The 24,282-nt window shown below is 33.4% G+C and overlaps 5 protein-coding genes and 1 long non-coding RNA gene across 6 annotated transcripts in view; 5 read left to right on the top strand and 1 right to left on the bottom strand.

Moving 5' to 3' along the window:
* Positions 1–311: 311 nt before the first annotated feature.
* LOC135801128 (uncharacterized) lies at positions 312–1,080 on the bottom strand. Its single transcript, XR_010550308.1, has 3 exons — positions 851–1,080; positions 672–712; positions 312–495 (listed from the first exon to the last, which is right to left on the bottom strand). It is a non-coding gene; the product is annotated as an uncharacterized lncRNA (long non-coding RNA).
* Positions 1,081–2,574: 1,494 nt separating this feature from the next.
* LOC135803339 (uncharacterized) lies at positions 2,575–11,803 on the top strand. Its single transcript, XM_065316933.1, has 14 exons — positions 2,575–2,943; positions 3,271–3,491; positions 5,728–5,976; positions 6,060–6,315; positions 6,512–6,704; positions 6,796–6,881; positions 6,953–7,133; positions 7,202–7,527; positions 9,374–9,828; positions 10,189–10,444; positions 10,511–10,703; positions 10,993–11,093; positions 11,154–11,334; positions 11,392–11,803. Exons 2-14 carry the CDS (start codon positions 3,279–3,281, stop codon positions 11,735–11,737), a joined length of 3,036 nt encoding a protein of 1,011 aa, XP_065173005.1. The 5' UTR covers positions 2,575–2,943; positions 3,271–3,278; the 3' UTR covers positions 11,738–11,803.
* Positions 11,804–12,574: 771 nt separating this feature from the next.
* LOC135801725 (fatty acyl-CoA reductase wat-like) lies at positions 12,575–15,009 on the top strand. The gene is made up of 4 exons (XM_065315233.1): positions 12,575–13,260; positions 13,722–13,843; positions 13,912–14,220; positions 14,293–15,009. Exons 1-4 carry the CDS (start codon positions 12,668–12,670, stop codon positions 14,829–14,831), a joined length of 1,563 nt encoding a protein of 520 aa, XP_065171305.1. The 5' UTR covers positions 12,575–12,667; the 3' UTR covers positions 14,832–15,009.
* A 635-nt stretch (positions 15,010–15,644) lies between these two features.
* On the top strand, positions 15,645–17,953 carry LOC135801735 (fatty acyl-CoA reductase wat-like). The gene is made up of 5 exons (XM_065315245.1): positions 15,645–16,276; positions 16,400–16,509; positions 16,580–16,864; positions 17,094–17,274; positions 17,346–17,953. The coding sequence occupies exons 1-5, from the start codon at positions 15,684–15,686 to the stop codon at positions 17,695–17,697; spliced, it is 1,521 nt and encodes a 506-aa protein (XP_065171317.1). The 5' UTR covers positions 15,645–15,683; the 3' UTR covers positions 17,698–17,953.
* A 315-nt stretch (positions 17,954–18,268) lies between these two features.
* Positions 18,269–22,470, top strand: LOC135802564 (putative fatty acyl-CoA reductase CG5065). The gene is made up of 4 exons (XM_065316156.1): positions 18,269–18,565; positions 20,420–20,811; positions 20,865–21,167; positions 21,555–22,470. Exons 1-4 carry the CDS (start codon positions 18,320–18,322, stop codon positions 22,153–22,155), a joined length of 1,542 nt encoding a protein of 513 aa, XP_065172228.1. The 5' UTR covers positions 18,269–18,319; the 3' UTR covers positions 22,156–22,470.
* An 894-nt stretch (positions 22,471–23,364) lies between these two features.
* Positions 23,365–24,282, top strand: part of LOC135799414 (Krueppel-like factor luna) — a 35,670-nt gene continuing 34,752 nt past the window's right edge. The window contains exon 1 of the mRNA XM_065312520.1: positions 23,365–24,125. Coding sequence (XP_065168592.1) covers positions 24,114–24,125 — 12 coding nt within the window. The 5' untranslated portion in view covers positions 23,365–24,113. The remainder of the gene's footprint in view (positions 24,126–24,282) is intronic.

Below are 24,282 nucleotides of genomic sequence, written 5' to 3'. Positions count from 1 at the left end.
ATTATTATTATAAATTTGAAGATTAATTCCACAAACCAAAACTTCGCACGTTCTCGACGTACTTGCTGCAATCCACTTCTTTTTTCTTTTCAATTCGTGAGGATATCCAGGAAAAGCGGTGATGCAGTTCTGGTTACGCACTTTCCTTTCAGTGTTTTACAGTCGACAACGCAACAAGCACGAGTTGATACTTTTTTTTTTTTTATCCATTTTGTAAAATTATTAATTCACTTGCAATTACATATAATATATATATAACATATGGTACTCAAAGGTTACAGAAGACTCACTATTTAAGAAATAAGCCACGAGGCGGCGCTTAAGGTAGATACTTTACTAGCGTATACTAAACTAGAAGACCAGCAGAGCGAGACGTGAAAAGATGGCAACAACAACACACGGCAATCTTGGACGTTGCTGTTCGAACGGCGATAAGAAAGTGTAACTTTGTAATCAAAACAAACACAATTCTCATGTCGAATGCGAACACGTTTGCTGATAAATAGAGAAATAATTTTACTAAGTAAAAAAGATGAGGAATATGTCTTATTGAATTTTCTCCAGATAAAACTTCAACCATATTGCAGAAAAACAACAAAAGGTAGAACTAAACTGAAATCTATGTACACGGCAAACGCTTCCTATAAATAATGAAATTATTTTGTACTTACCAGTTATAGAAGACGGTAAATCGACAGCAGGTTGATAGACACTGAAATAAACGAGAAACCAAACATTAGTTACATTTTTTTGAACCACGTTGAAATAAATTAGAGTTCTGTCGGAACACATACTTTGAATTAAAATTCTTAGTTTTCCGCATAATAATCATAGAAATAACAATATTTACCAGGTATCACATTAGTCCATGCTCAACTGCTGAAGATAAATATGTTTATTTATTTGCACAAGTCAATTAATTATTCGCGTTCACAAAATATCGCCGGCCGTTGCCCGACGGCAACGGACTCGAAACACAAACAAGCGAATAAACTAAACACGCAAAATTTACAATTACGAAAATTACACACGCGATAATTAAATAGTAAAAAAACCAAACACCTATATTAACACTAATTTTCACCGAAACTAAATATTAACTAAACACAACGCGATGTACCGAACTTGCAACAACGAATAACACAAACTGAAAGTGTGGAATGTGTGCTCGTCGTTATCGCATCAATGCAACAAAACAAAATTCACGCGCAGGTATATTTCCAGGTATATTTGCATCGACCCGCCATCTGAGGACACTTTATAACACCACAACAAAATACAAGGTGCTTCCAACAGTATGGCGCGCATGTGTGTCAGTGCGGAATTGTCTATGAGGCAGTGAGTGGTCACGCACTTAAATGGCAGCGTCGTGTAAACACGTACACAAAACTGCGCATGTGTTACCCTGTATAAATGAATAGCAATTTTATACATTCATGTTAGAATTCAAACCCAGTTGTCGCTAGATGATTTAAATTATAGCTGTTTTGTAATATTTGTGGGAATATTATTTGAAAATTGATGAATAAATTAATAAATATTTATCCTAGACCACATAATCATTATATAAACGACGGAGAATTTAATTCTACATCTTTTCAGACTGCGTTCAAGTTTGTGTGATGTCTCGTTATTCCGTAATAATACAAAAACGCCACAATTTAATGCAAGCGAGCAAAAACCAAGAAAATAAAAATGTTTTTCTCGAAATTACTCGTGTTGCAGGCTCTTCCCCTGCAATTAATAAATACCGCTCAATACCAAATTTAAATTGAAATCTCAAGACACCATACTCAATATTATTCATGAACAACTCGTAAAAATTTTTAAATTCAAACAAAAACAAAACAAAAAAATATTAATCCCTTCAAAAAATTCAAAAAAAAAAAAAAAATCAGAAAGAAATCAATGACTCAGCATAACCATCGTGAATCCATTATTTTTGGATGCTGTGACCGACCTTGCGCGCAGTTCTTGAAGTGTGTCAATGCTTTCCTTCCAAATCTCAATACTTGCCAAGTCATGCAAAGGCAACCAATAAATAATTCTACGTTCATTAACACGCAAACTTCGGATTAACCGCCATTTCCGCAATTTTCATCAACAATCAATAAAACCACCGCAGCAGAAACAAACAACACACCTAATTCCACTTCTCTAATTGCATTTTAAGAGATCTTCTAATACTGATGAGAATTTAACAGCCGCATCATGCACTTGCAATTATTTAAATAACAATGCACCTTTCAAACATCGTGCACAAGATGAAATTTACAGTTTTCACGCAGAAGAGAAATGAATTGTTTAAAAATGTCAATGTTAACACCAAATAACACAAAAAATTATTCATTTCTGACGAAACATCGGTGACTTTTGTCCTCTTACCGCCGAAATCCCGCGCGTGTAGTAATATATAAGTTCATGAACGAATTTAATTGCGCAAACAAGAATGCAAATTACGTCTCTGACTGCCAGTGAGTCGGAGAGGAGACCGGCGGGCGTTCGAAATTCGAGGAGGACAATAAACAGACAATAGACGCGAGTAATAAATCAAATTGCGCGCATGATGCCGCGCCGCAATTTACATTTTAACGAATGTTACCAAACATCACCCGAAAGGTGATTCGATCGGGTACACCCAGATGCGATTACCGTTTAATTAGTATTCATTACCTTTTTTGCTTGTGGTGGTGCGGTGAATGAAAAACTTCTTGTTTGGCTGGCGGGTTTGACTGGTGTGTGTGTGTGTGTGTGTGTGTGTGTGTGAACTCTGCGTGGCTTTTTGAGAGTTTCGCCGTGATCTTCCACGACGCTACGTCTCACTCGATATTCGGCGATCTTAGTGTTCAACACGCGTCCGTCACAACGTAAAGACTTAGTGAATCTATAAAACAATTGAAAATTGGTTAAAATTTTACGAAGTTTAGAAGATTATCACAAAAAGTAAGTTTTTTAAATAAATATTTTTATATTTTGTGTGATCTTGCAATGTGCAAATGATAATTTACATTATTTACGAATTACTTAAACAAAATCCGCGATTTTAAACGTTTTAACCTTCGCGAAAAATAAATACCAAGAAAATTTATTAAATTTAAGTCAAAACAACGCAATATACTTAATACTTAATGCTGTGTGCACACAATATAACTTTTGCATAATATATAATATTCTGACGACAAACTGGTAATAAATCAATTTGCACATTGCTTATTACACTGTTGACCGAAACATTTTGAAATTTTCATTTTTTTTTCCTGTAAATTGAAGGTCAAAAGATGGACGCAGATGCAGGTGCGAAGCTAGGTAGGATTGGTGAGTTTTACCGCGGCAGGGTGATATTCCTCACGGGGGCGTCCGGTTTCCTGGGTAAGATGACCCTGGAGAAGTTATTGCGGTCGTGCGCCTCCGTGCAAAAAATCTACATTCTGCTGAGGGCGAAGAAGGACAAGGACGCCGGCCGACGCATGGACGAACTGTTCAACAGCATTGTACGCACAACACACATTACTTTTTTTAGAGTTATTTTTATCGCTTTTTAACGACTGCTTCCGGGAAAAAATAAGCAGAAGTAAAGTTTAAGTTAATTAGTGAGTGAAAATGTTTATAAGAGAGTGCTAGCCTTGAGAGTTTACCAAATTTGCATGATTTATTGTTTTAATACCGTTTGATGGGATTATCTCTTAAACTAAAAAAGATAGCAACCAGCGAATTCTAGATTATGAAATATTCGAAAATACTCTGTTAGATGAGAATTTTAAATAATTTAATTTCGCGGGACAAAAAGGCAAAAAACGTGACTAAAAGTGCAAGTGACGATTTATTTTCAATCGCGAATATCTCGTAAACTAAAAGAGATAAATAGGATCTGATCGCAGCGTCTTAATCTACGGACTTTTCTCTATAAGATAGGCTAGTTAAAACGATAATCTGAGAGATAAAATTTTTTAACTTAAGAAAAAATTGCCAAGGGGGGGTGCTTGATACTTTTTTTCGATGATTTTTGATAATTCATATCTCTTCAATTAAAAGCGATAGCAACCAACGAATTGCAGATTATGATAGATTGGAAGATTCTCTATCAGATAAAAATATAAAATAATAATATTTCCAATAGTAAAAGGTCAAAAAACGTGACTAAAAGTGCTAAAAAGTGACATTTTTCAAATTTTGACGACTTTTTCAATCGCGAATATCTCGTCAACTAAAGGAGATAAATAGGATCTGATCGCAGCGTCTTAATCTATGGACTTTTCTCTATAAGCTAGGCTAGTTAAAACAAAAATCTAAGAGATAAAATTTTTTAACTTAAGAAAAAATTGCCAAGGGGGGGTGCTTGATACTTTTTTCGACGATTTTTAAAAATTCATATCTCTTAAACTAAAAGCGATAGCAACCAACGAATCATTGATTATGAAAGATTGGAAAATTCTCTATCAGATAAAAATATAAAATAATAATATTTCCAATAGTAAAAGGTAAAAAAACGTGACTAAAAGTGCTAAAAAGTGACATTTTTCAAATTTTGACGATTTTTTTCAATCGCGAATATCTCGTAAACTAAGAGAGATAAATAGGATCTGATCGCAGCGTCTTAATCTATGGACTTTTCTCTATAAGATAGACTAGTTAAAACGATAATCTGAGAGATAAAATTTTTTAACTTAAGAAAAAATTGCCAAGGGGGGGTGCTTGATACTTTTTTTCGATGATTTTTGATAATTCATATCTCTTCAACTAAAAGCGATAGCAACCAACGAATTGCTGATTATGATAGATTGGAAGATTCTCTATCAGATAAAAATATAAAATAATAATATTTCCAATAGTAAAAGGTAAAAAAACGTGACTAAAAGTGCTAAAAAGTGACATTTTTCAAATTTTGACGACTTTTTCAATCGCGAATATCTCGTCAACTAAAGGAGATAAATAGGATCTGATCGCAGCGTCTTAATCTATGGACTTTTCTCTATAAGATAGGCTAGTTAAAACGATAATCTGAGAGATAAAATTTTTTAACTTAAGAAAAAATTGCCAAGGGGGGGTGCTTGATACTTTTTTTCGATGATTTTTGATAATTCATATCTCTTAAACTAAAAGCGATAGCAACCAACGAATTGCTGATTATGATAGATTGGAAGATTCTCTATCAGATAAAAATATAAAATAATAATATTTCCAATAGGAAAGGGTCAAAAAACGTGACTAAAAGTGCTAAAAAGTGACATTTTTCAAATTTTGACGATTTTTTTCAATCGCGAATATCTCGTAAACTAAAAGAGATAAATAGGATCTGATCGCAGGGTCTTAATCTACGGACTTTTCTCTGTAAGATAGGCTAATTTTTGATAATTCATATCTCTTAAACTAAAAGCGATAGCAACCAACGAATTGCTCATTATGATAGATTGGAAGATTCTCTATCAGATAAAAACATAAAATACGAATATTTCCAATAGTAAAAGGTCAAAAAACGTGACTAAAAGTGCTAAAAAGTGACATTTTTCAAATTTTGACGATTTTTTTCAATCGCGAATATCTCGTAAACTAAAAGAGATAAATAGGAACAAATCGCAGTGACTATTCTACGCACTATTCTCTATGAGATTTTGCAAATTTCAAAAAAATTTTAATTTACAGCAAATTCTCTATAAGAAAATATATTCAAACCATAAAATTTGAAATAGTCAAAATTGATATAATAACGTTTTTATCTTAATCATATAGATTTTCGAAAAAGTCCAAAAAGAAAACCCGGATTTCAAACGAAAGATAACAATAGTCGAGGGCGACTGCAGCCAACCGGATTTAGGCTTAAAACCGGAAGTTAAAGAAGTACTTATGCACGAAGTCGATGTAATCATCCACTGGGCAGCAACCGTCAAATTCGACGAGAACTTAAAAATCGCGACGAATATCAATGTGCGATCTGTGAGAGATTTGATACGAATGGCTAAACACATGCCACAACTCAAGGTATTTTATTTTACAATTATTCACACTTAATGTATGAAAACTTGTAATGTATGAATATATTTAAATATAAATTGTGTTTTTAGTGCTTTCTACATGTTTCCACTGCGTATTCTCAATGCGTACGAGACACAATCGCCGAAGAGTTTTATCCAACACCGATTAAAGGCGAAGCATTGATTAATATGATGGACGCATTGGATTTACAAACTGTGGAGAAACTAACACCGATTCTCATTGACAAATGGCCGAATACTTACGTATTCACCAAGTCGGTGACGGAGAATATGATTAGAGAGATTGGGCATGGATTACCGATCGGATTCATACGTCCGTCAATGGGTAAATATTTATAATAACACTGGATAGTTAATATAAGTTGAAGTTCAAGGTCAGAAGTTGATATGAAGTCAATTCGTCGTAATAATTTGTATTACAAAACCAAAATTCAAATTTCTCGCACATTTTCGCCCATTACTATCCGATGTTATTCTAATCAACAATATGCAACCAAAACTACATATTAATCTATTTTTAGTGTTGGGATGTTATAAAGAACCTGTCCCAGGATGGATTGACAATGTCTACGGCCCAACCGGAACAATGATCGGAATGGCAATGGGTTTCATCCGCGTAATGCGCACAGATCTCCGCTGTGTAGCGGAAGTAGTACCCGGTGATGTCGTCGTTAACACCGCAATGGCCGCCATTGTCGACATCAATCGCAAACAGTAATTATTTAAAATTACACATTTAAAAACACACAAAAACACCAAAAAAGAAAGTGTTAATATGACAAAACTAACAAAAACTCATTTTTAGTGAGTTAAACAGTAAGAAAGTCGCCGAATTTGCGGATGTACCAATCTACAACGTTGTTAGTTCATCACAAACACCCATCACATGGCGTAAGATAATTTACAAATAATTTGTCACTCAAAACCAAAGAAAAAAAGAAAATAATAATAAATAATTGTAGAAACTTACAAGAATTTAACAGTGAAACACTGTAAGCAGATCCCATCACCAAAAATCATCTGGCACTCGATTCAGGTATTCACTGGAAATCCCGTGTTGTATTACCTTGCAATCTTCTTCTTACACTTGGTGCCTGCGTATTTATTCGATGGGATTGCGAGTTGCATTGGGAAGAAACCTCTGTAAGCAAAAATATAAAAAAATTAATTCCAAACAAATTAATTAATATTTAATTATTAATTATTTATAGAATGGTGAAAGCATACAAAAAAGTACATCATTTAATCTCGACTGTATCGTTTTTCGCCACGCGTTCCTGGCGTTTTGAAAATACAAACGTACAAAAACTATGGCGACAGGTAGATGACGAAGATAAACAACTATTCGACTTTAACCTGGAGAATTTCGACTGGGATGATTATTTCCGTTATTATACACGTGGAGGACGTGTGTATCTACTGAAAGACCCGATGGATACATTACCACAAGGCAGGAGAAAGCTAAAACTCTTAAAAATCGCACATTATTCTCTATGTGCGGTGTTGTTGTTCTTTTTTTATAAAATATTATGTTTTCTACTTTAAGATCGAATTTTATACACTTGTAATTAATTTTGACAGGCATATTAAAGCGCAAATAAAAATTTAATTAATTTGCTGCGCTTTGCGATCGTAATTATTAATTGCATATAATTAAAAATAATTATACAGAGTGTTTTAAAGAAAAAAAGTGTAAAAAAGTGTAAATTTTATAAATTAATAGTTTTCTATGGTAATTTCTAAGTTGACATTTTCTAAATAATAAAATTACGTATATGAATAAAACACTTTTATATTAAGATTTCCATTTTCATGTATAGGAGATAATCATAACCATAATTTGAATTAGTATTGCATAACGCGTGAGCTGTAGCTTGATGTCGTCGATGGACAAAAGTGTGAATCATTATTATGTGCAATTTCACAAAATTAAATCGCAATTGCAGCTGAAAAACGATGGTTTACGTAATCCAGAGGTCTTTAGAGACATATAAATCGAAGAATAATCAAAAGTTTGCGCAGAAAATGCCGCGTGAATGACCAAAAAATTGAAAGATTCAATGGAAATGAAAGTAAACTGCACGCGAACATGATGAAATGCACAATCTCGGTTTGAAGCGATGTTTAATTTGCTTACTAGTGGAAAAAATACAATTAGCGAATTAAAAACGTAAATTGAAAGCAAAAAACGCGCGTAATTTGAGAGTTTTTTGAAGAATTGATCATTAAAATGGTGGAGGAAACAATTGCAAACAGTCAAGTGACAATTAAAAAATGGCTGACGTATTTTTATGTCTATAATGATTAATTGCAAATGATTTGTAGCTTGACTTAAAGAGAAAAACAACAAAAATATGAAAATATGACTTTGAAACACTCTGTAGGTTTAAAAATCATCCCTTGAATAAAAATCAAATGTATTTACATTCATTAACTAATTCCCAATGTAATGAATTACTGTTAATTAAAATCTGATTAATATTTTAGTCGGAAATTGGGTTTAAAGACACAAAACCATGAAAAAAACTATGAAATTATCTATTAAATTAATTATAACTCAATAATTACAAAATATATAAATAAATAAATAATTTATCTTAATTGTTTATTAAATTCTGATTCATATGACACCCTAACCATTCATCTATGACTTTTACTTCTCAAGCAATTCATGATGAAAATTTAAAAAACAAAAATTACCATAAATACCATTCGGATTTTGTTGTGATTCCACGACAAGTTTTTCCGCTATATTTAAAAATGTGCCGACAATTACCCAACAAACACTGTTGACAACAAATAGCGCACTTAAAATGTAAGTGCAATTACTCACACACACGCACGCCGGCGAGCGCGAAAAAGAGAGACCGGTGGCGATTGGAACGCATAAATTCAGCGGAATTCGCATGCGCTGCTTAGTCGACTTCAAACAATTCATCAAAGTGCAAAACATTTCATCGCCAGCAAAATTTCTTGCATCGCACGCAGAAATTACCAGACTTACGGATAAGTTAAGTCGATTAAAGTGACTTAAGTAACATAATTATATGGTAAGTAGTTTAAAAAATATATTTTTATTGAGTTTATTATATTTTACACCTAATGGAAAATTAATTTATGCATATTCTGATGCATTACTAAAGTGACTTAAGTCACATCGCAGATAAAACTCATAGAAATCGTTTTAAATTCGTCCTCGTGCGGATTTAGTATTATTGTCTTTGATAAAATATTACTTTACGCGTAAATTGAATTTTCGTAATAAAAATAAAAATACACTTAATGCTTTTCATAATTAATAGAAACTGACTTAGTATATGCGCATAAATTAAAATTAATTAAGACATAAATCAATTTCATTTTATTTATTTTTTCTTATTTAGCAAAAATGGTTTTGGATTTACAAGAAATCGAAGAGTTTTACTCTGATAGAGTAATTTTATTGACCGGCGCTTCCGGTTTCTTGGGTCGTATGACCTTGGAGAAATTACTGCGCGCATGTCCGGGAATAAAAAAGATTTATATTTTATTGAGAGGAAAAAAAGAAAAGGACTGCGCGAGGAGATATGATGAGTTGTTTGACAGTGTGATATTTGAGAATGTCGCGAAGATGACTCCGAATTATCGGGATAAAGTACAAATGATTGTGGGTGATTGTTGTCTGCCAGAGTTGGCTCTACGCCCGGAGATGCGGCAGTTGATTATTAGCGAAGTGGACGTTATTATACATTTCGCTGCGACGGTGAAATTTGATGAGAATTTGAAAGTGGCGACGAATATTAATGTGAGAGCGCTGAGGGATTTGATAAATATTGCTAAGGAAATGCCTCAACTTAAAGTAAGTAATTTTTTGTGATTTTATGTTTTTGGCTGTTTGTTACTTGATAATGTGAAAACCAATGAAGGAATTTTCATTAATTTTTGTGTACAGTTAGTTTTTGGATTGGAAAATGGTTTAAAATGCTTTTTGTTTTTGTTTGCACATTATGTAACTATAACTATGATTGAATCTTTCTACTATCTTTCATTCCTCATATTATACCCATAATGTAATATTTTTGCGATAAAACGTATACTATTTGCTTCTCCACAATCGAAAGTATCTCAATACAAAAATTTATAGAATTTCGTTACGTAGTTTTTGTGTTATAGAGTAACAAACAAACATTTTGCATTTTGCTAATTCTATTATTTTTAGTCATTTTTGCATGTGTCTACCGCATTCTCAAACTGTATCCGTCATGACATCGACGAAATATTCTACGACACACCAATAACTGGCACCGGATTGATCAATATGATGGACGCATTGGATTCGAAATTAGTCGCTGATATCACTCCGAGTTTATTAGGAAAATGGCCGAACAGTTATGTATTCACCAAAGCAGTCGCCGAGAATTTACTACGTGATGAAGGACGAGGATTGCCCATTGGAATGATACGACCATCAATCGGTAATTATATTAAATAACTATTATATAGTCAAAAACAAAAACAAACTTCTACAATAGAAAAAATAGTTGTAGGAAGTTACAAAGAACCCGTCCCCGGATGGATTGACAATGTCTACGGCGCGACCGGAATATTAGTGGGAAGCGCCCTGGGATTACTCAGAGTCCTTCAAACTGACTTATCCTGCGCGGCTGAGATGATCCCAGCTGATTATGTGGTTAACACTGGACTGGTTGCAGTGGTGGATATACATTACAGACAGTAATATTTAGTTTTATAGTATATTAAGTGTCAAGTGTGCTACACGGCACATTAACAACGTTCAGCGTTATTTTTTTCTACTTCCACTATATTTCCACGTTTTGGTATCGGTATTTAACATTTTTACTTTTCCATCTTCGAAATTTGCTCGCATACTACTGGTATACATACGTCCGTGTTTAAAGTACAACTTTTCGTGTCTAAAAACCATAGAAAAACAAATGCTTAAAACGTGGAAGTAAAAAATTACCTAAAAATTTTAAGACACATTAATTTTTGTTTCTCTTAGTGAAAAATTATTAAAAGATAATACCGTCATGACTACACGAGCTGAGGAAGCAATACCTATTTACAACGTGGTCAGTTCCACGTTGAAATGCATCGATTGGAGTAATATTATTTAAATATTCTAGTTTTCATTATAATAATCTCAAAACTTTGTTGTTTCAGGGACTTTTATGAAACTTTCACAGAAATATTGCCTTGAGATACCTTCCCCGAAAGTTCTATGGCATAGTCACACATTCTACACACCGAATTATTATGTTTATAAAATACTAGCGTTTCTTTTACATATTATCCCAGCTTATTTAATTGATTTAACTGCTATTTTCTTAGGAAAGAAACGAATGTAAGTGTTTAAATCATTTTTTTAAATTAATTTTTTGATTACTTTTGTTTATTTTAGGATGGTTAAGGCTTATGAAAAAATCCATAAATTCTCTGAGGTTATTTCGTATTTCAGCACGCGTAGCTGGAAGTTTCATAATTGCAACGTACAGAAATTGTTTATTAAATTGAAATTGGAAGATCGCAAAAAGTTCGATTTTAATATTGCGATTTTCGACTGGAATGAATATTTTATTCATTATATACGTGGTGGAAGGGCTTATATTCTGAAAGACACTCTAGATACAGTCCCACAAGGCAAGAGGAAAATATTTTTGTTAAAAATAGCACATTATGGATTGTGTACGTTATTATTGTATTGTTTTTATAAGTTAAGTTGCTATGTTTTCGGTTTGGTGCGCTAAATTTATTAGAGGTAATTGTAATAGTGTATTAGTATATATATTTTATAAATAAATGTTTTTAAATTATTTTTTTGTTAGTTTTTGTTCAGTAAAATCGAACATTTTCGAAAAAATTTATATTTTTTCGAAAATAAATTAAAAATAAATTAAATAAATTATACGCATTAGTATTTACTTATGTAATAATTAATTTTTTTATAACAAAATTGATATAATATTATTTTTTCTAGATGACACTTTGAAAATTTAAAATAAATCGAATATTTTGTGAGATATTTGAGGTCAAACTTAAAAATAAGTCAAAAACGCAATGTTGTATTGTTTTCTTTGTATCACTTACAATTTGAATCGTATAACAATAAAATTGTTACTAGTTATTAATGAATATATTTTCGGTTGGATAGTTTTTAAAATTTGTAATTTTTTCGATCAGTTTATCAGATATTTAATATCAAATTTGCAAATAATAAAAGTTATACGAATAAAAATGTAAAAAATGTCATCAGCAACATATTTTTAATGTAACTTGCAAGAAACCTTTATTATGAAATTGTTCGTAAGTAACACTACTAGTTTCTAAGATATTCTTACTCCAACTCCATATAAATTACTTTTCGCAATTTTTCACATTTGCGTACGACTTTCCCGCACGTCACCACAACGCGCAAAACTAGTAGTCGCGTATAAATAATTCCGTGCACTTTTTGCAAAAATCTAACCTTCAGCACTCGAATTTACACACATGAATAGCAGACAATGGCCGACCGCTTAATTTACGAAATGCGCGTTCTAGAAACTTGCAAAGCAAGAAACAGCATATTCAATAAAAACACGCAATCACCTCAAAACCAAACCAATATCACTCCAACATTTCACCACAAAACTTCAAAAACTAAAAAATCAAAAACACAAAAATCTATTTAAGAAAACATGGCGGACGATTCGGAAATCATCAAATTCTTCACAAACAAATCAGTCTTCCTCACAGGCGGAACTGGTTTCCTTGGTAAGTTAACCCTCGAGCGTCTTCTACGCGTCTGCCGAGTGAAATGCATCTACATGCTTGTGAGACCCAAGAAAGGAAAAACCGAAGAGGAACGTTTTAGTGAAATATTCGGTCTGGAAATCTTCCAGCGTCTACGTGATGAATGCCCAGATTTCACGCAGCATATTAAATTGATAGCTGGAGACTGCGCGGCGAGAAATCTAGCGATTTCCAAGAGTGATTGGAAATTATTGTATGATGAAGTTGAAGTGGTGATACACTGTGCGGCGACAGTGAGATTTGATCAGGATTTCCGCACGGCGTATTATATTAATATAAGATCCGTGAAGGATTTGATGACAAACGCTAGGAAGATGAGGAAATTGCAGAGTTTTATTCATGTTTCGACAGCGTTCTCAAACTGCCAGCAGAAAGTTATCGAGGAGAAGGTTTATAAGCCACCGATGACGGCGGAACAGATGGATACGTTCATGAGTACCTTTCCGGATGATGAGTTTATCAGCAGGATTGAGAAATCGTAAGTTTTTTTTAATTACTTGAAAAATGTTTGAGAATAGAATATGAAAAAGAGAAATTTGTGGATTTTTGAGATAAGTTTTTACTTTAAATTTAAATATCGCAGAAATTAATCGAGAAAAATTAAAATTGCGTTGTATTTGCTATAAACAATTTTATAATAAATATTTAAAACTAGTTCTGTTGAAAAATGAAGTAGATTGCTGATATTATCATTAACTACATTTAATTTTGGCTTTAAATATCTCATAAACGGATGCAAATATCCACAAATTTAAAAGGCTATCTTATAGAAACTTTCTTCATTAACAATTAGTAATAATTTCATCGTAGTAAAATCAAAATTGTAAATGGTACAAGAAAGAAAGTACCACATTGCATTTTCTTGCATATTTTTGACTTTTAACCCAAAATATACATAAAATGCATAGAAAATATAAAAGATAATAATTATTTAAATAGAATTTTAGGAGATATACCTAATACTTATACGTATACAAAGTGCGTCGCTGAAGAATTAGTACAAAGACTAGCAACGGATCCGGAATGCCCACTTCCGGTCGCCATTGTGCGCCCGTCAATGAGTAAGACATATTTTTTACCCTCCCAAAACAAAATCTTACTTATAAATTAATAATAATTTACATTTCAGTATTATCTACCTACAAAGAACCTATCCCCGGCTGGGTAGATAACGTTTACGGCCCGCTAGGTGTAACATTCAGCGTGGGCGTAGGCCTAATGCGAACATTACACTGTGCGCCTGATAACAAAGCCGATATGGTTCCGGTAGACTATGTGGTCAATTCCCTATTAGCTGTGGCGTATGAAACCGCCAACAGAGGGCGAGACTTACAAAAGTCACAACAAATACAAAACGTACAAAATAAAATTGAAAAAAATGACGAATTCAACTTTGATGTTTATAATTACACCTCGTGGAATCATTCTATAGATTGGAGTAAGTACTATCAACTTCAAACAATATTTTATAAAATAAATAAAATTTTAATTATTATTTTTTTAATTCTAGAGACTTATATGGATTTAAATCATCGTGAAGGTGACATAATCGTCCCGATAATCATCATGTGGAAACCTATGATTTACCTCAACAAACACCTGTGGTTACATAACATCTGCTGGTTTTTAATTCATACCATCCCGGCGTATATCGCGGATGGTGTCTTATTAGCGCTTGGAAAGAAACCATTGCTAATAGAAGGTTATAAAAAGTTGGATAAATTCGCGCAGGTTATAAGTTTCTTCTCGGTGCGAGAATGGAAGATGCCGCATAGGAAGATATTAAATTTGTATGATAAACTCAACGGAGCGGATAAACAAATGTTTGAGTTGAGGATGAGTACGTTCGATTGGCCGAAATTCGCAAAGGATTACATGATTGGCGGGCGCGTTTATTTATTGAAGGAGCCATTGACGAATTTGGAGGCTGCACGGAAAAGATACAGGTGGATTCTGGCGGCTTATTATGGCTTATATGCTATTGCGATTATGATTGGGCTGTTCTTGTTGAATTGGTTCATGTCGCTGTTTGGACTTAATTTGTTTTAATGTAAAACATTATTTAAAAATTCAGTTTAAAAATATATATAAAAAGAATGCGCATACGTATAGAATTGAAAAGTATAGCATTGATGTAGTATTTAATTATATGTAATATAACGCTAAAATTATTAAAATTGTTATAACCAAACTAAAAATATTTAAGATTAAAGTAAAAAAAAAAGCATTTCTTGAGTTTCATGCGTGTTTTGAGCAATTTTTACTTTAAAGTTGAATTATGAATAATTGCGCATGCGCAGCTAAAGAATTTAACATGTTTCTGATAGTTTAATAAAATACCTATAAAATGATACTGTATTTATAAAATTTGATTAAGAATTGCCTAAGTTATTCATAAAATAAATATAGAGTTCATGTACGAGTAGATACTGTTGTCACGCAAGTTTTTTTCAAAATATCTATGCAATGCGTACTTAAATAATAATCAAAAATTCGTTGTTGATATAAAATTTAATTATCCAACATTTGAAATATTAACGATAAATGTCACCAAAGCCAAACCGGAAACATTAAAGATAATCATAAAAAAGCAAAAATAAATAAAAAATCATTGTCCATTAGTTTTCTACTAAAAACTTAAATTATACACTATTGCGCAAGCGCAGCAAAACCGTTCGAACTGCATGTAATACCCAAATAAATTGTCTACACATTGATACCAAATTTCTAAAAATTGGATAAAGACTACTCTAGTTACTGATCATATAAAAATCACTTTCAACCAGACAACAATAACAGAATTTACATAGAATAATCAAAGTCAAAGATCATTCCAAAAAATCTGAAAAACCATTTGAATAAAACAATCCCCAGCTGTCCATTACACTTCAGTCTATCACAATGCCTCACCCTTCTCAAATCGTCAACTATTTCACCGGAAAAGTCATCCTAGTAACCGGATGCACCGGATTTCTCGGCAAATTAATCCTAGAGCGTCTCCTACGCATCTGTCAAGTACGCTTAGTCTACATCTTAGTACGACCCAAAAAAGGCAAATCCGAAAATGAGCGTTTTGAAGAAATGTTTGATCTACCCATGTTGGATCCGCTCAAGAAATCACATCCAGATTTCTTGCAACGTATCAAAATGATTCCCGGTAATTTAATAATGGAAAACATGGGTGTGTCTGATGAACATTGGAGAATACTGCATGAAGAAGTGCAGATTGTGATACATTGTGCCGCTACAGTGAGGTTTGATCAACATTTACGCACTGCGTATCAGATTAATGTCAGGGCTACGAGGGATTTGATTTTGAATGCGAAGAAGATGGAGAAATTGGAGAGTTTCGTGCATGTTTCGACAGCGTATTCGAATTGTCCGAGATATGAGATTGATGAGCAGGTGTATGAGCCGACTATCAATGCAGAACAATTGGGAGTGTTCCTGGAGGAGTTTCAGGATGATAAATTGGTTGAAAGGATGACACCACCGTAAGTGTTATTTTTTTTAAATTAAATTTAAAGTGAAATTATGGGTAAACTAATATGTGAAAAAAAAAAAAACATGTAAAAACTGAATTATTTGATTTAAATTTGATTTAAATTTGATTTTAGATTATTAGGAGATTGGCCAAACACATACTCATTTACGAAATGTATCGCCGAAGATATGGTCAACAAAATAGCGCAGCATTTACCAGTGTGCATCATACGTCCTTCAATCAGTAAGATAAATAAATTCTAATCTGTTCTATCGCAATTTATTATGTATTTTTTTCTTTCTTTTAAATTAAGTTGTATCAACGTACAAAGAACCAATCCGTGGATGGGTAGATAATTTCTACGGCCCTATTGGCGTGGCATATGCAGTAGCACTTGGTCTTTTAAGGACACTACATTGCAGTAAGACGAATCCTGCTGATATGGTACCGGCGGATTATGTGGTTAATGCTACTTTAGCCACGGCGTGGGTTACAGCACAACAAAAACAACAAGGAAAAATAGAAAATTTAGAAAAAGAAGAAAAACATCGTGTGGAAGTATATAATTATACTTCAAATGAATATTCCATCAATTGGCGTAAGTATTATTTTCGAGTAAAACTTGACAAATTTACACTTAGAAAATTGCAAATATCTCAGAAACTATCAAAGATATTTTGGAAAACAAAGCAAAAGTAACTAAACAAATAAATTCCCTCTAATATTCCAACAATTTGAAATTCTTGTCACTAATATTAAAATAGATATTAGTAATAAAAGTTACCTCTATAAATTTAAACTTTAAATTTAACATTTTTTCTTTCTAGAAATATACATGGACAAATGTAAGGAAACAGGCTTAAAAATCGTCTCAATTCGCAGTCTATGGCGTGTAACATTCACCCTAAATGAGTCTGCATGGATGCACAACCTGTACTGGTTCTTCCTACACACTATCCCCGCACATATCGTCGACTTTTGTTGTAGAATCATCGGAAAAGAACCAATGTAAACACATTTTCTATTTAAAAACCCTCCAAAAACCTTCTCCCAAATATTTTGTTTAATTTTATTTCTAGAATGGTTGATGGTTATGAAAAAATCCGTCGCTTTACCAACGTTATCAACTACTTCACAATCCGGAAGTGGAGTCTGCCACACAACAAAATCAACAAACTATGGCAAAAATTCAACGAAAAAGACAAAGAATTATTCGAGATACGAATGAGTACGTTCGATTGGGATGAATTCATGGAGAATTTTCTCAAGGGTGGAAGACTTTACTTAGCCAAAGAGTCAATGGATACTTTACCGGAAGCTAGGAGGAGATATAGAAGACTTGTGATTGCTCATTGGACGATTGTCAGTCTTGTTATAACCGGAATGTTATACTTCTGTTATTTTTTGTTAAAATTTTTGATAAAAACTTAATTTAACGCAAAGTAAACTAAAGAAAATAATATTGTTATGAATAATTATGCTCTTAATTAAATTGTTTTTTAAGTCGAGGAAAAATTGTTTAAAAATATTTAGTCAATAAAAAGTTATTAAGAGTTAAAGTTGAAAATATTCACAAAATTGATTTATGTTAGAAAAATAACCATAATTAATATAATTATCAATAATTTTAAAATAATCTACAATGTATATATTATTAATTAAATTGTTTATAATCTAGCAAAGAAAATATCAAAATATCTTTATTAGTTTAAAAGTTATTCATCTTCAAAGTTAATGTTTAAAATTTTAAAATTCAAAAACGTGTTTTAACCATAGGCAACCGATTTGACTCTCCAATATAATATTTACAAGGTTTACGAGACTATTTCTCACTGTCGACTGTTTCTACTGTATATTTCCACCGTATAACTTATTCCTTCACTAATTATTCCCCATTGTTGTTGGTATAAAATGCAAATAAAAATGAAAATACATCCTGATCGACCGGTTTGCGCAATACTCGCTCAATATGTACGAGTAAAGTGTACTTGCACATAAAGTACAGACGCAATGAAAATAAATAAATATCATTTGTAATATCAACGCAGTTGCGATGGAATTCCTGCTGGCACAAGTCGTTGGTGACGATGTCGTACCACTGCCAGAAGATGAAACGCGTGTGCAGAAGTTTTACGCCGGTAAAACACTGCTTGTTACGGGTGGTACGGGTTCAGTGGGGAAGTTGCTAGTTGCGAAAATATTGAAGTTTTGCCCGCTTGTTGAAAGGATTTATTTGATTGTGCGCGCGAAGAATCTTAATCAGATGGGACATAGACAAGAAGAGCTGTTTAACCATCCAGTAAGTAAGTTTTCGACTTTATTGTGGAAATGGTTAGAGAAAATGTTGGATTATTTTGATTGCGTTTATCTTGTAAACTAAAGGTGATAGAAAGGAACGCATCTCGGCGTCTTAATTTACGGAAAATTCTCTATCAGATAAGCTAGTTAAATTGGAAATCTAAGAGATAAAATTTTTATTCATTAGCAAAAATTGTCAAGGGGGGGTGCTTGATACTTTTTTTCGACGATTTTTGTTAGCGAATATCTTCTAAACTAAAAGTGATAGAAATCGGCAAATCGCACATTATGATAGATTAGAAAATTCTCTATCAGATAAAAACATAAAATAATTAAATATCGTAGAGTAAAAGGGCGAAATATGTGTCTAAATGTGCTAAAAATGACAATTTTGCAAATTTTGACGATTTTTTTCAAATGCGAATATCTCGTAAACTAAAAGAGATAAAAATGCGCGGATCTCGGCATCTTAATCAACGGATCATTCTCCATAAGATAGGCTAGTTAAAACGGAAATCTGAGAGATAAAATTTTTCATCTTAAGAAAAAATTGCCAAGGGGGGGTGCTTGATACTTTTTTTCGACGATTTTTGTTAGCGAATATCTTCTAAACTAAAAGTGATAGAAATCGGCAAATCGCACATTATGATAGATTAGAAAATTCTCTATCAGATAACAACATAAAATAATGAAATATCGTAGAGCAAAAGGGCGAAAAATGCGTCTAAAAGTGCTAAAAATGACAATTTTGCAAATTTTGACGATTTTCTTCAAATGCGAATATCTCGTAAACTAAAAGAGATAAAAATGCGCGGATCTCGGCATCTTAATCAACGGATCATTCTCCATAAGATAGGCTAGTTAAAACGGAAATCTGAGAGATAAAGTTTTTACTCATAAGAAAAAATCGTCAAGGGGGGGTGCTTGATACTTTTTTTCGACGATTTTTGTTAGCGAATATCTTCTAAACTAAAAGCTAGTTAAAACGTAGAAATCTGAGAGATAAAATTTTCTCGTAAACTAAAAGAGATCTTAAGAAAAAGATTGTTAAAACCTGAGAGGGGGGGGTGCTTGATACTTTTTTTCGACGATTTTTGATAGCGAATATCTTCTAAACTAAAAGTGGTAGAAATCGGCAAATTGCAGATTATGAAAGATTAGAAAATTCTCTATCAGATAACAACATAAAATAATTAAATATCGTAGAGTAAAAGAGCGAAAAATGCGTCTAAAAGTGCTAAAAATGACAATTTTGCAAATTTTGACGATTTTTTTCAAATGCGAATATCTCGTAAACTAAAAGAGATAAAAATGCGCGGATCTCGGCATCTTAATCAACGGATCATTCTCTATAAGATAGGCTAGTTAAAACGGAAATCTGAGAGATAAAATTTTTCATCTTAAGAAAAAATTGCCAAGGGGGGGTGCTTGATACTTTTTTTCGACGATTTTTGATAGCGAATATCTTCTAAACTAAAAGCGGTAGAAATCGGCAGAAATTGCAGATTATGAAAGATTAGACAATTCTCTATCAAATAACAACATAAAATAATTAAATATCGTAGAGTAAAAGGACGAAAAATGCGTCTAAAAGTGCTAAAAATGACAATTTTGCAAATTTTGACGATTTTCTTCAAATGTGAATATCTTGTATACAAAAAGAGATAAAAAGAAACGCATCTCGGCGTCTTAATATGCTGAAAATTCTCTATCAGATAAGCTAGTTCAATTGGAAATCTAAGCGATAAAATTTTAATGCATAAGAAAAAATGGGCAAATGTGTGTATCTCCTAAACTCAAACCTTATCAAACCCCAATCTATAATTATTTAGTTTTAAACTTTATATTTTCACAGGCTTTCGACAACATCCGCCGTTCCTCCCCGCAATTCCTCTCAAAAATTACAATCATTCGCGGTGAATTATGTCTACCAAATTTGGGCATAAGTGAAGCTGATTCCCTTAAACTAATAGAAGACACCGAGATAGTTTTCCACCTGGGTAGTACGACCCTGTTCGATGAAAACTTCAAGACATCAGCCGAAGTGAACGTGCGTGCGACGCGCGATCTACTCAATTTGGCGAAACGCATGCGGAAGTTGAAAGTTTTCGTGCATGCGTCGACACTTTTCGCTAACTGCGGGAAAAATATGTTGGAAGAGACTTTCGAGCGGCCCTTCATATCAGCTGGCGCACTAATGGAATTTCTAGATTCAATGGATCCAAATGTACACTATCAGAAACCAATGTATGTTAATATTTTGTTTGATATTAAAATTTAAAAAAATGATTTTTTTTTAGAAATCTTGGTGACCTACCGAATAATTTTGTTTTTACTAAGTCAATTGCTGAGGAATTGATTAAGAATGAAAACAAGACTCTTCCAGTGGTGATTGTAAGACTTCCACTTTTAATACCCAGTTATCGATATCCTTGCCGTGGATATACTGATACTGTGAACAGTTTAGTGGGTTTATCAATGACAACCTACATAGGATTGAATAAATCCATTCTGGCGAAAAAAGATATGACTGCTGAAGTGTTTCCTATTGATATGGCTGCCAATGCTATGATTAGTATTGCTTGGGACACTGCTCAATCAAGGTATGATTTTACAAAAATAAGAATTGCAGCAAAACCATAAGTTTTAGAAGAAAAAAGTTACATAATATTTTATGCAGAATTAAATTTTGCATCTAAAGGTAAAAACATGAAATTTTTATCGTTTTACAATCAGTAATTATTCAACTTTAAAGTTGATATTGTTTTTATGCAGAAAATAATCATAAAATCATTTTAATTAGAAAACACCCCGTAGATTAATAATGCCGCCTCGTATCAACTTCATATAAAAATATTGTGATAAGCAATTAAATTGTCTACAAATATTTGAAAACCGGAAATTTCTATCGCTTTTCAATCAAAAGTTATTCAACTTTAAAGTTGACTTTTAACATTTCTCTAGTTTTTCCTATATTTATTATATTCCAGAGCTTTAAATGACAACGTAGAGGTACCAATCGAAGACCAACTGATGATCTACAATCTAACAACATCCAAATGCAACACACTACCCTGGAAACTATTCTTTGGCCTTAGCAACAAATTTATGTACCGCTATCCAACAATTTTCACGCTCTCCTTCCCATGGAGCATCTTACACGCGCAAAAAAACTGGCACTTCCTCTTAATAACCCTTCTGCACTACATCCCTGGGTACTTTATCGATTTTTGCACCCTATATCTCTTTTACAAGACAAAATATATCGGATACTATACGAAAATCGATATGTTATCACGCATTCTTACGTATTTCACCACAAAATCGTGGAATGTACGCGATGGCAACGTGCGACGCCTGATACGCCGCATGGACGAAGATGATAAAGAGATATTCGATTTTGACGCGGGCAGGATCGACTGGGAGTCTTATTTCGAATACTATATCCTGGGAATTCGAAAGTTTATTCTTAAAGATAACGAAGATACGATACAAGTGGCGCGAAAACGCAATTTAAGACGACTTATTGTTTTAATTTCGAAAATTTTTATGTTCGGGGTTTTGGTTTTGGTATATACTTTGTATATGTGATCAGAATATTAATGATAATTATTTGGTGGAGAGAATTTAATTATTTCAATTAGTTTTGAAGATATTGCAAATTTTAAGAAAATTTTACATTTTGGAAGAAAATTGTTAATAACTAATTGATAAATAACGATAAAATAATTACAAAAATATATGTTTATAGAGAATTAAATTGTCTTTAAGCTAGTAAAAACAAAACAAAAAAATATTAATTATTTCAAAAGTTATAAACAATCAAAGTCAAAACTTAAACTTTTTCTGATTAAAAAAATGTAATTTTTACTAAATTAATAAATAAATAATACTTCTAACAATAAATATGAATAAACAATCATGTAAATAGATAAACAATTAAATTCCCTTCTTATTTATAAACAAATATTCCCCTTATCACTTATACTTTCCAAGATATCACCCTTGAAAGTTGAAAGTATGAACCGCGATTGCAGGCGCACGTTAAGCGAACGCGGCTTTTATTTACTCACACCGCGCGTACTTAACTCGGTTTAGGCTTAATTTAAGTTATGTTTATCTATGTTCGTTAAGCGGTAACGAACGATGGGAACGCAGAAAAGTGATTGTACGCCGGATTGCCGGATCGTGCGCGGCGCGCTCACGAGCGTGCGCGTCCACACCGAGCACTAAGCGCGTCGCGCATGCGCAGCACGCGAGTAACTGTACTATGGCTTCAGTCGCGGTGCCGAGAATGGGTAAGCAACATATGACTGCATACGTAATACACAGGAATGGATCTATTGGGGATTTTTTTTAGAAAAAGTTAAATTGTGACTTAAGTATTAAAGATGGAGTATTTTTTGATATCGTGTTGGATTAAGAATTAAATTGTTTATGAAATAGTGTTTACGAATTAAAAAAATATTAATTCACTAAAGAGTTATTTGATATTAAAGTTAAAGTTTTAAAAATTCATTGCAAAATGTGATTTTATTTATAAAAAGTTAAATAACTTTAAAAGTAATAAAGTTACGTTAATAAAATTTTATACACGTATTCTAGATAATATTTACTATTAATTAGTAAAAAGCAAATTTAATTATCAGTGATAGTTATGAAGATATTTGCTTGTAAAGTTGTGACTTAAGTTAAGCCGATGCTGTCGCGCCGCGTGCGTGCCGCGAGGTCGTTTCCACGCGCTCTCGGGTCTTAGCGCTCCGTCGCCGCGCACCGATGACGAATTCGCGCCGACTCGCCGCCGCGCAAAGTCAACTCACCGAACGCGCAAACGCGCGCAGCTCAGTCGAGTCCGAGTCTCCGAGTCCGCGGATCCGCGACGCGCGCAGCGGCTGCACCAGTGTGCATTGATCAGAACGCAGAGACATGTGTGAGTGATCCCCGCGCGTGTGTATCAGTGTGTAAATCATGTGATAACGATGCGCGCACGCCTTGCCCGGCCGAACAATGCGCACAATCATCGCCGATAACGACATGACCGACAGCGGGCGCGATCGCGACACGACTAAAAACGCCACCAACTAATCGCGCGATTGTGTGATGATTGTGATGATGATGATGTTTGACACCTGCGGATGCGCTATCGGCGCGTTATCGCCGGGCGTCTGACAGGCGCGCGAGGAGGAAAAACAGGACACGCGCGCGTGTTACGCCCTGATTAGACCCACATACACGCACTCACACACGCACGCACGAAATGTAGCCGTGTGGTTGAAGCATTAGTTAATCGAGCGCCAGTAAATCCAGCCAGTAAATTAATTTCTAGGATACTCCCAATATAGTTATAGTGTACAAGTAGAAAGTAAACAGTTGTGATAGTAACGATAAGATATTGAGGAAGGAAAAAGGATGAATACACGCACAGCGCCTGCATGGAAAGGATAAGGATAAGAATTGATTGTTTATGTATTAATTTGGGACCCTTTTTGCGTTTGGAGTTTGTTCGGGTTTAACAAGGACGTGTTGCGAAAAGCAGCACACAAGTTTTAATGGTTTTCATGGTGAGTTGAATTTTGATCACTTGGCTTAAGTTAAGTAAGGTTTGGTTGGCGGCTTGTAACTCGGAAAGTAAGCGTTGGATTTTTAAAATTTAAAAACAATAGGGTAGATTGTTTAATTGGCTTTCATAGTTTTTTGTTTTATAAAATTATTGTTGTT

The sequence above is a fragment of the Atheta coriaria genome, unplaced genomic scaffold, assembly GCF_025399875.1.
Source record: "Atheta coriaria isolate IRGN ID8LTWV9N9 unplaced genomic scaffold, Caltech_Dcor_3.1 hic_scaffold_2_pilon, whole genome shotgun sequence".
Lineage (NCBI taxonomy): Eukaryota > Metazoa > Arthropoda > Insecta > Coleoptera > Staphylinidae > Dalotia > Dalotia coriaria.
Note: the sequence above shows the minus strand (reverse complement) of the source record. Positions and strands in the feature narration are given on the sequence as shown.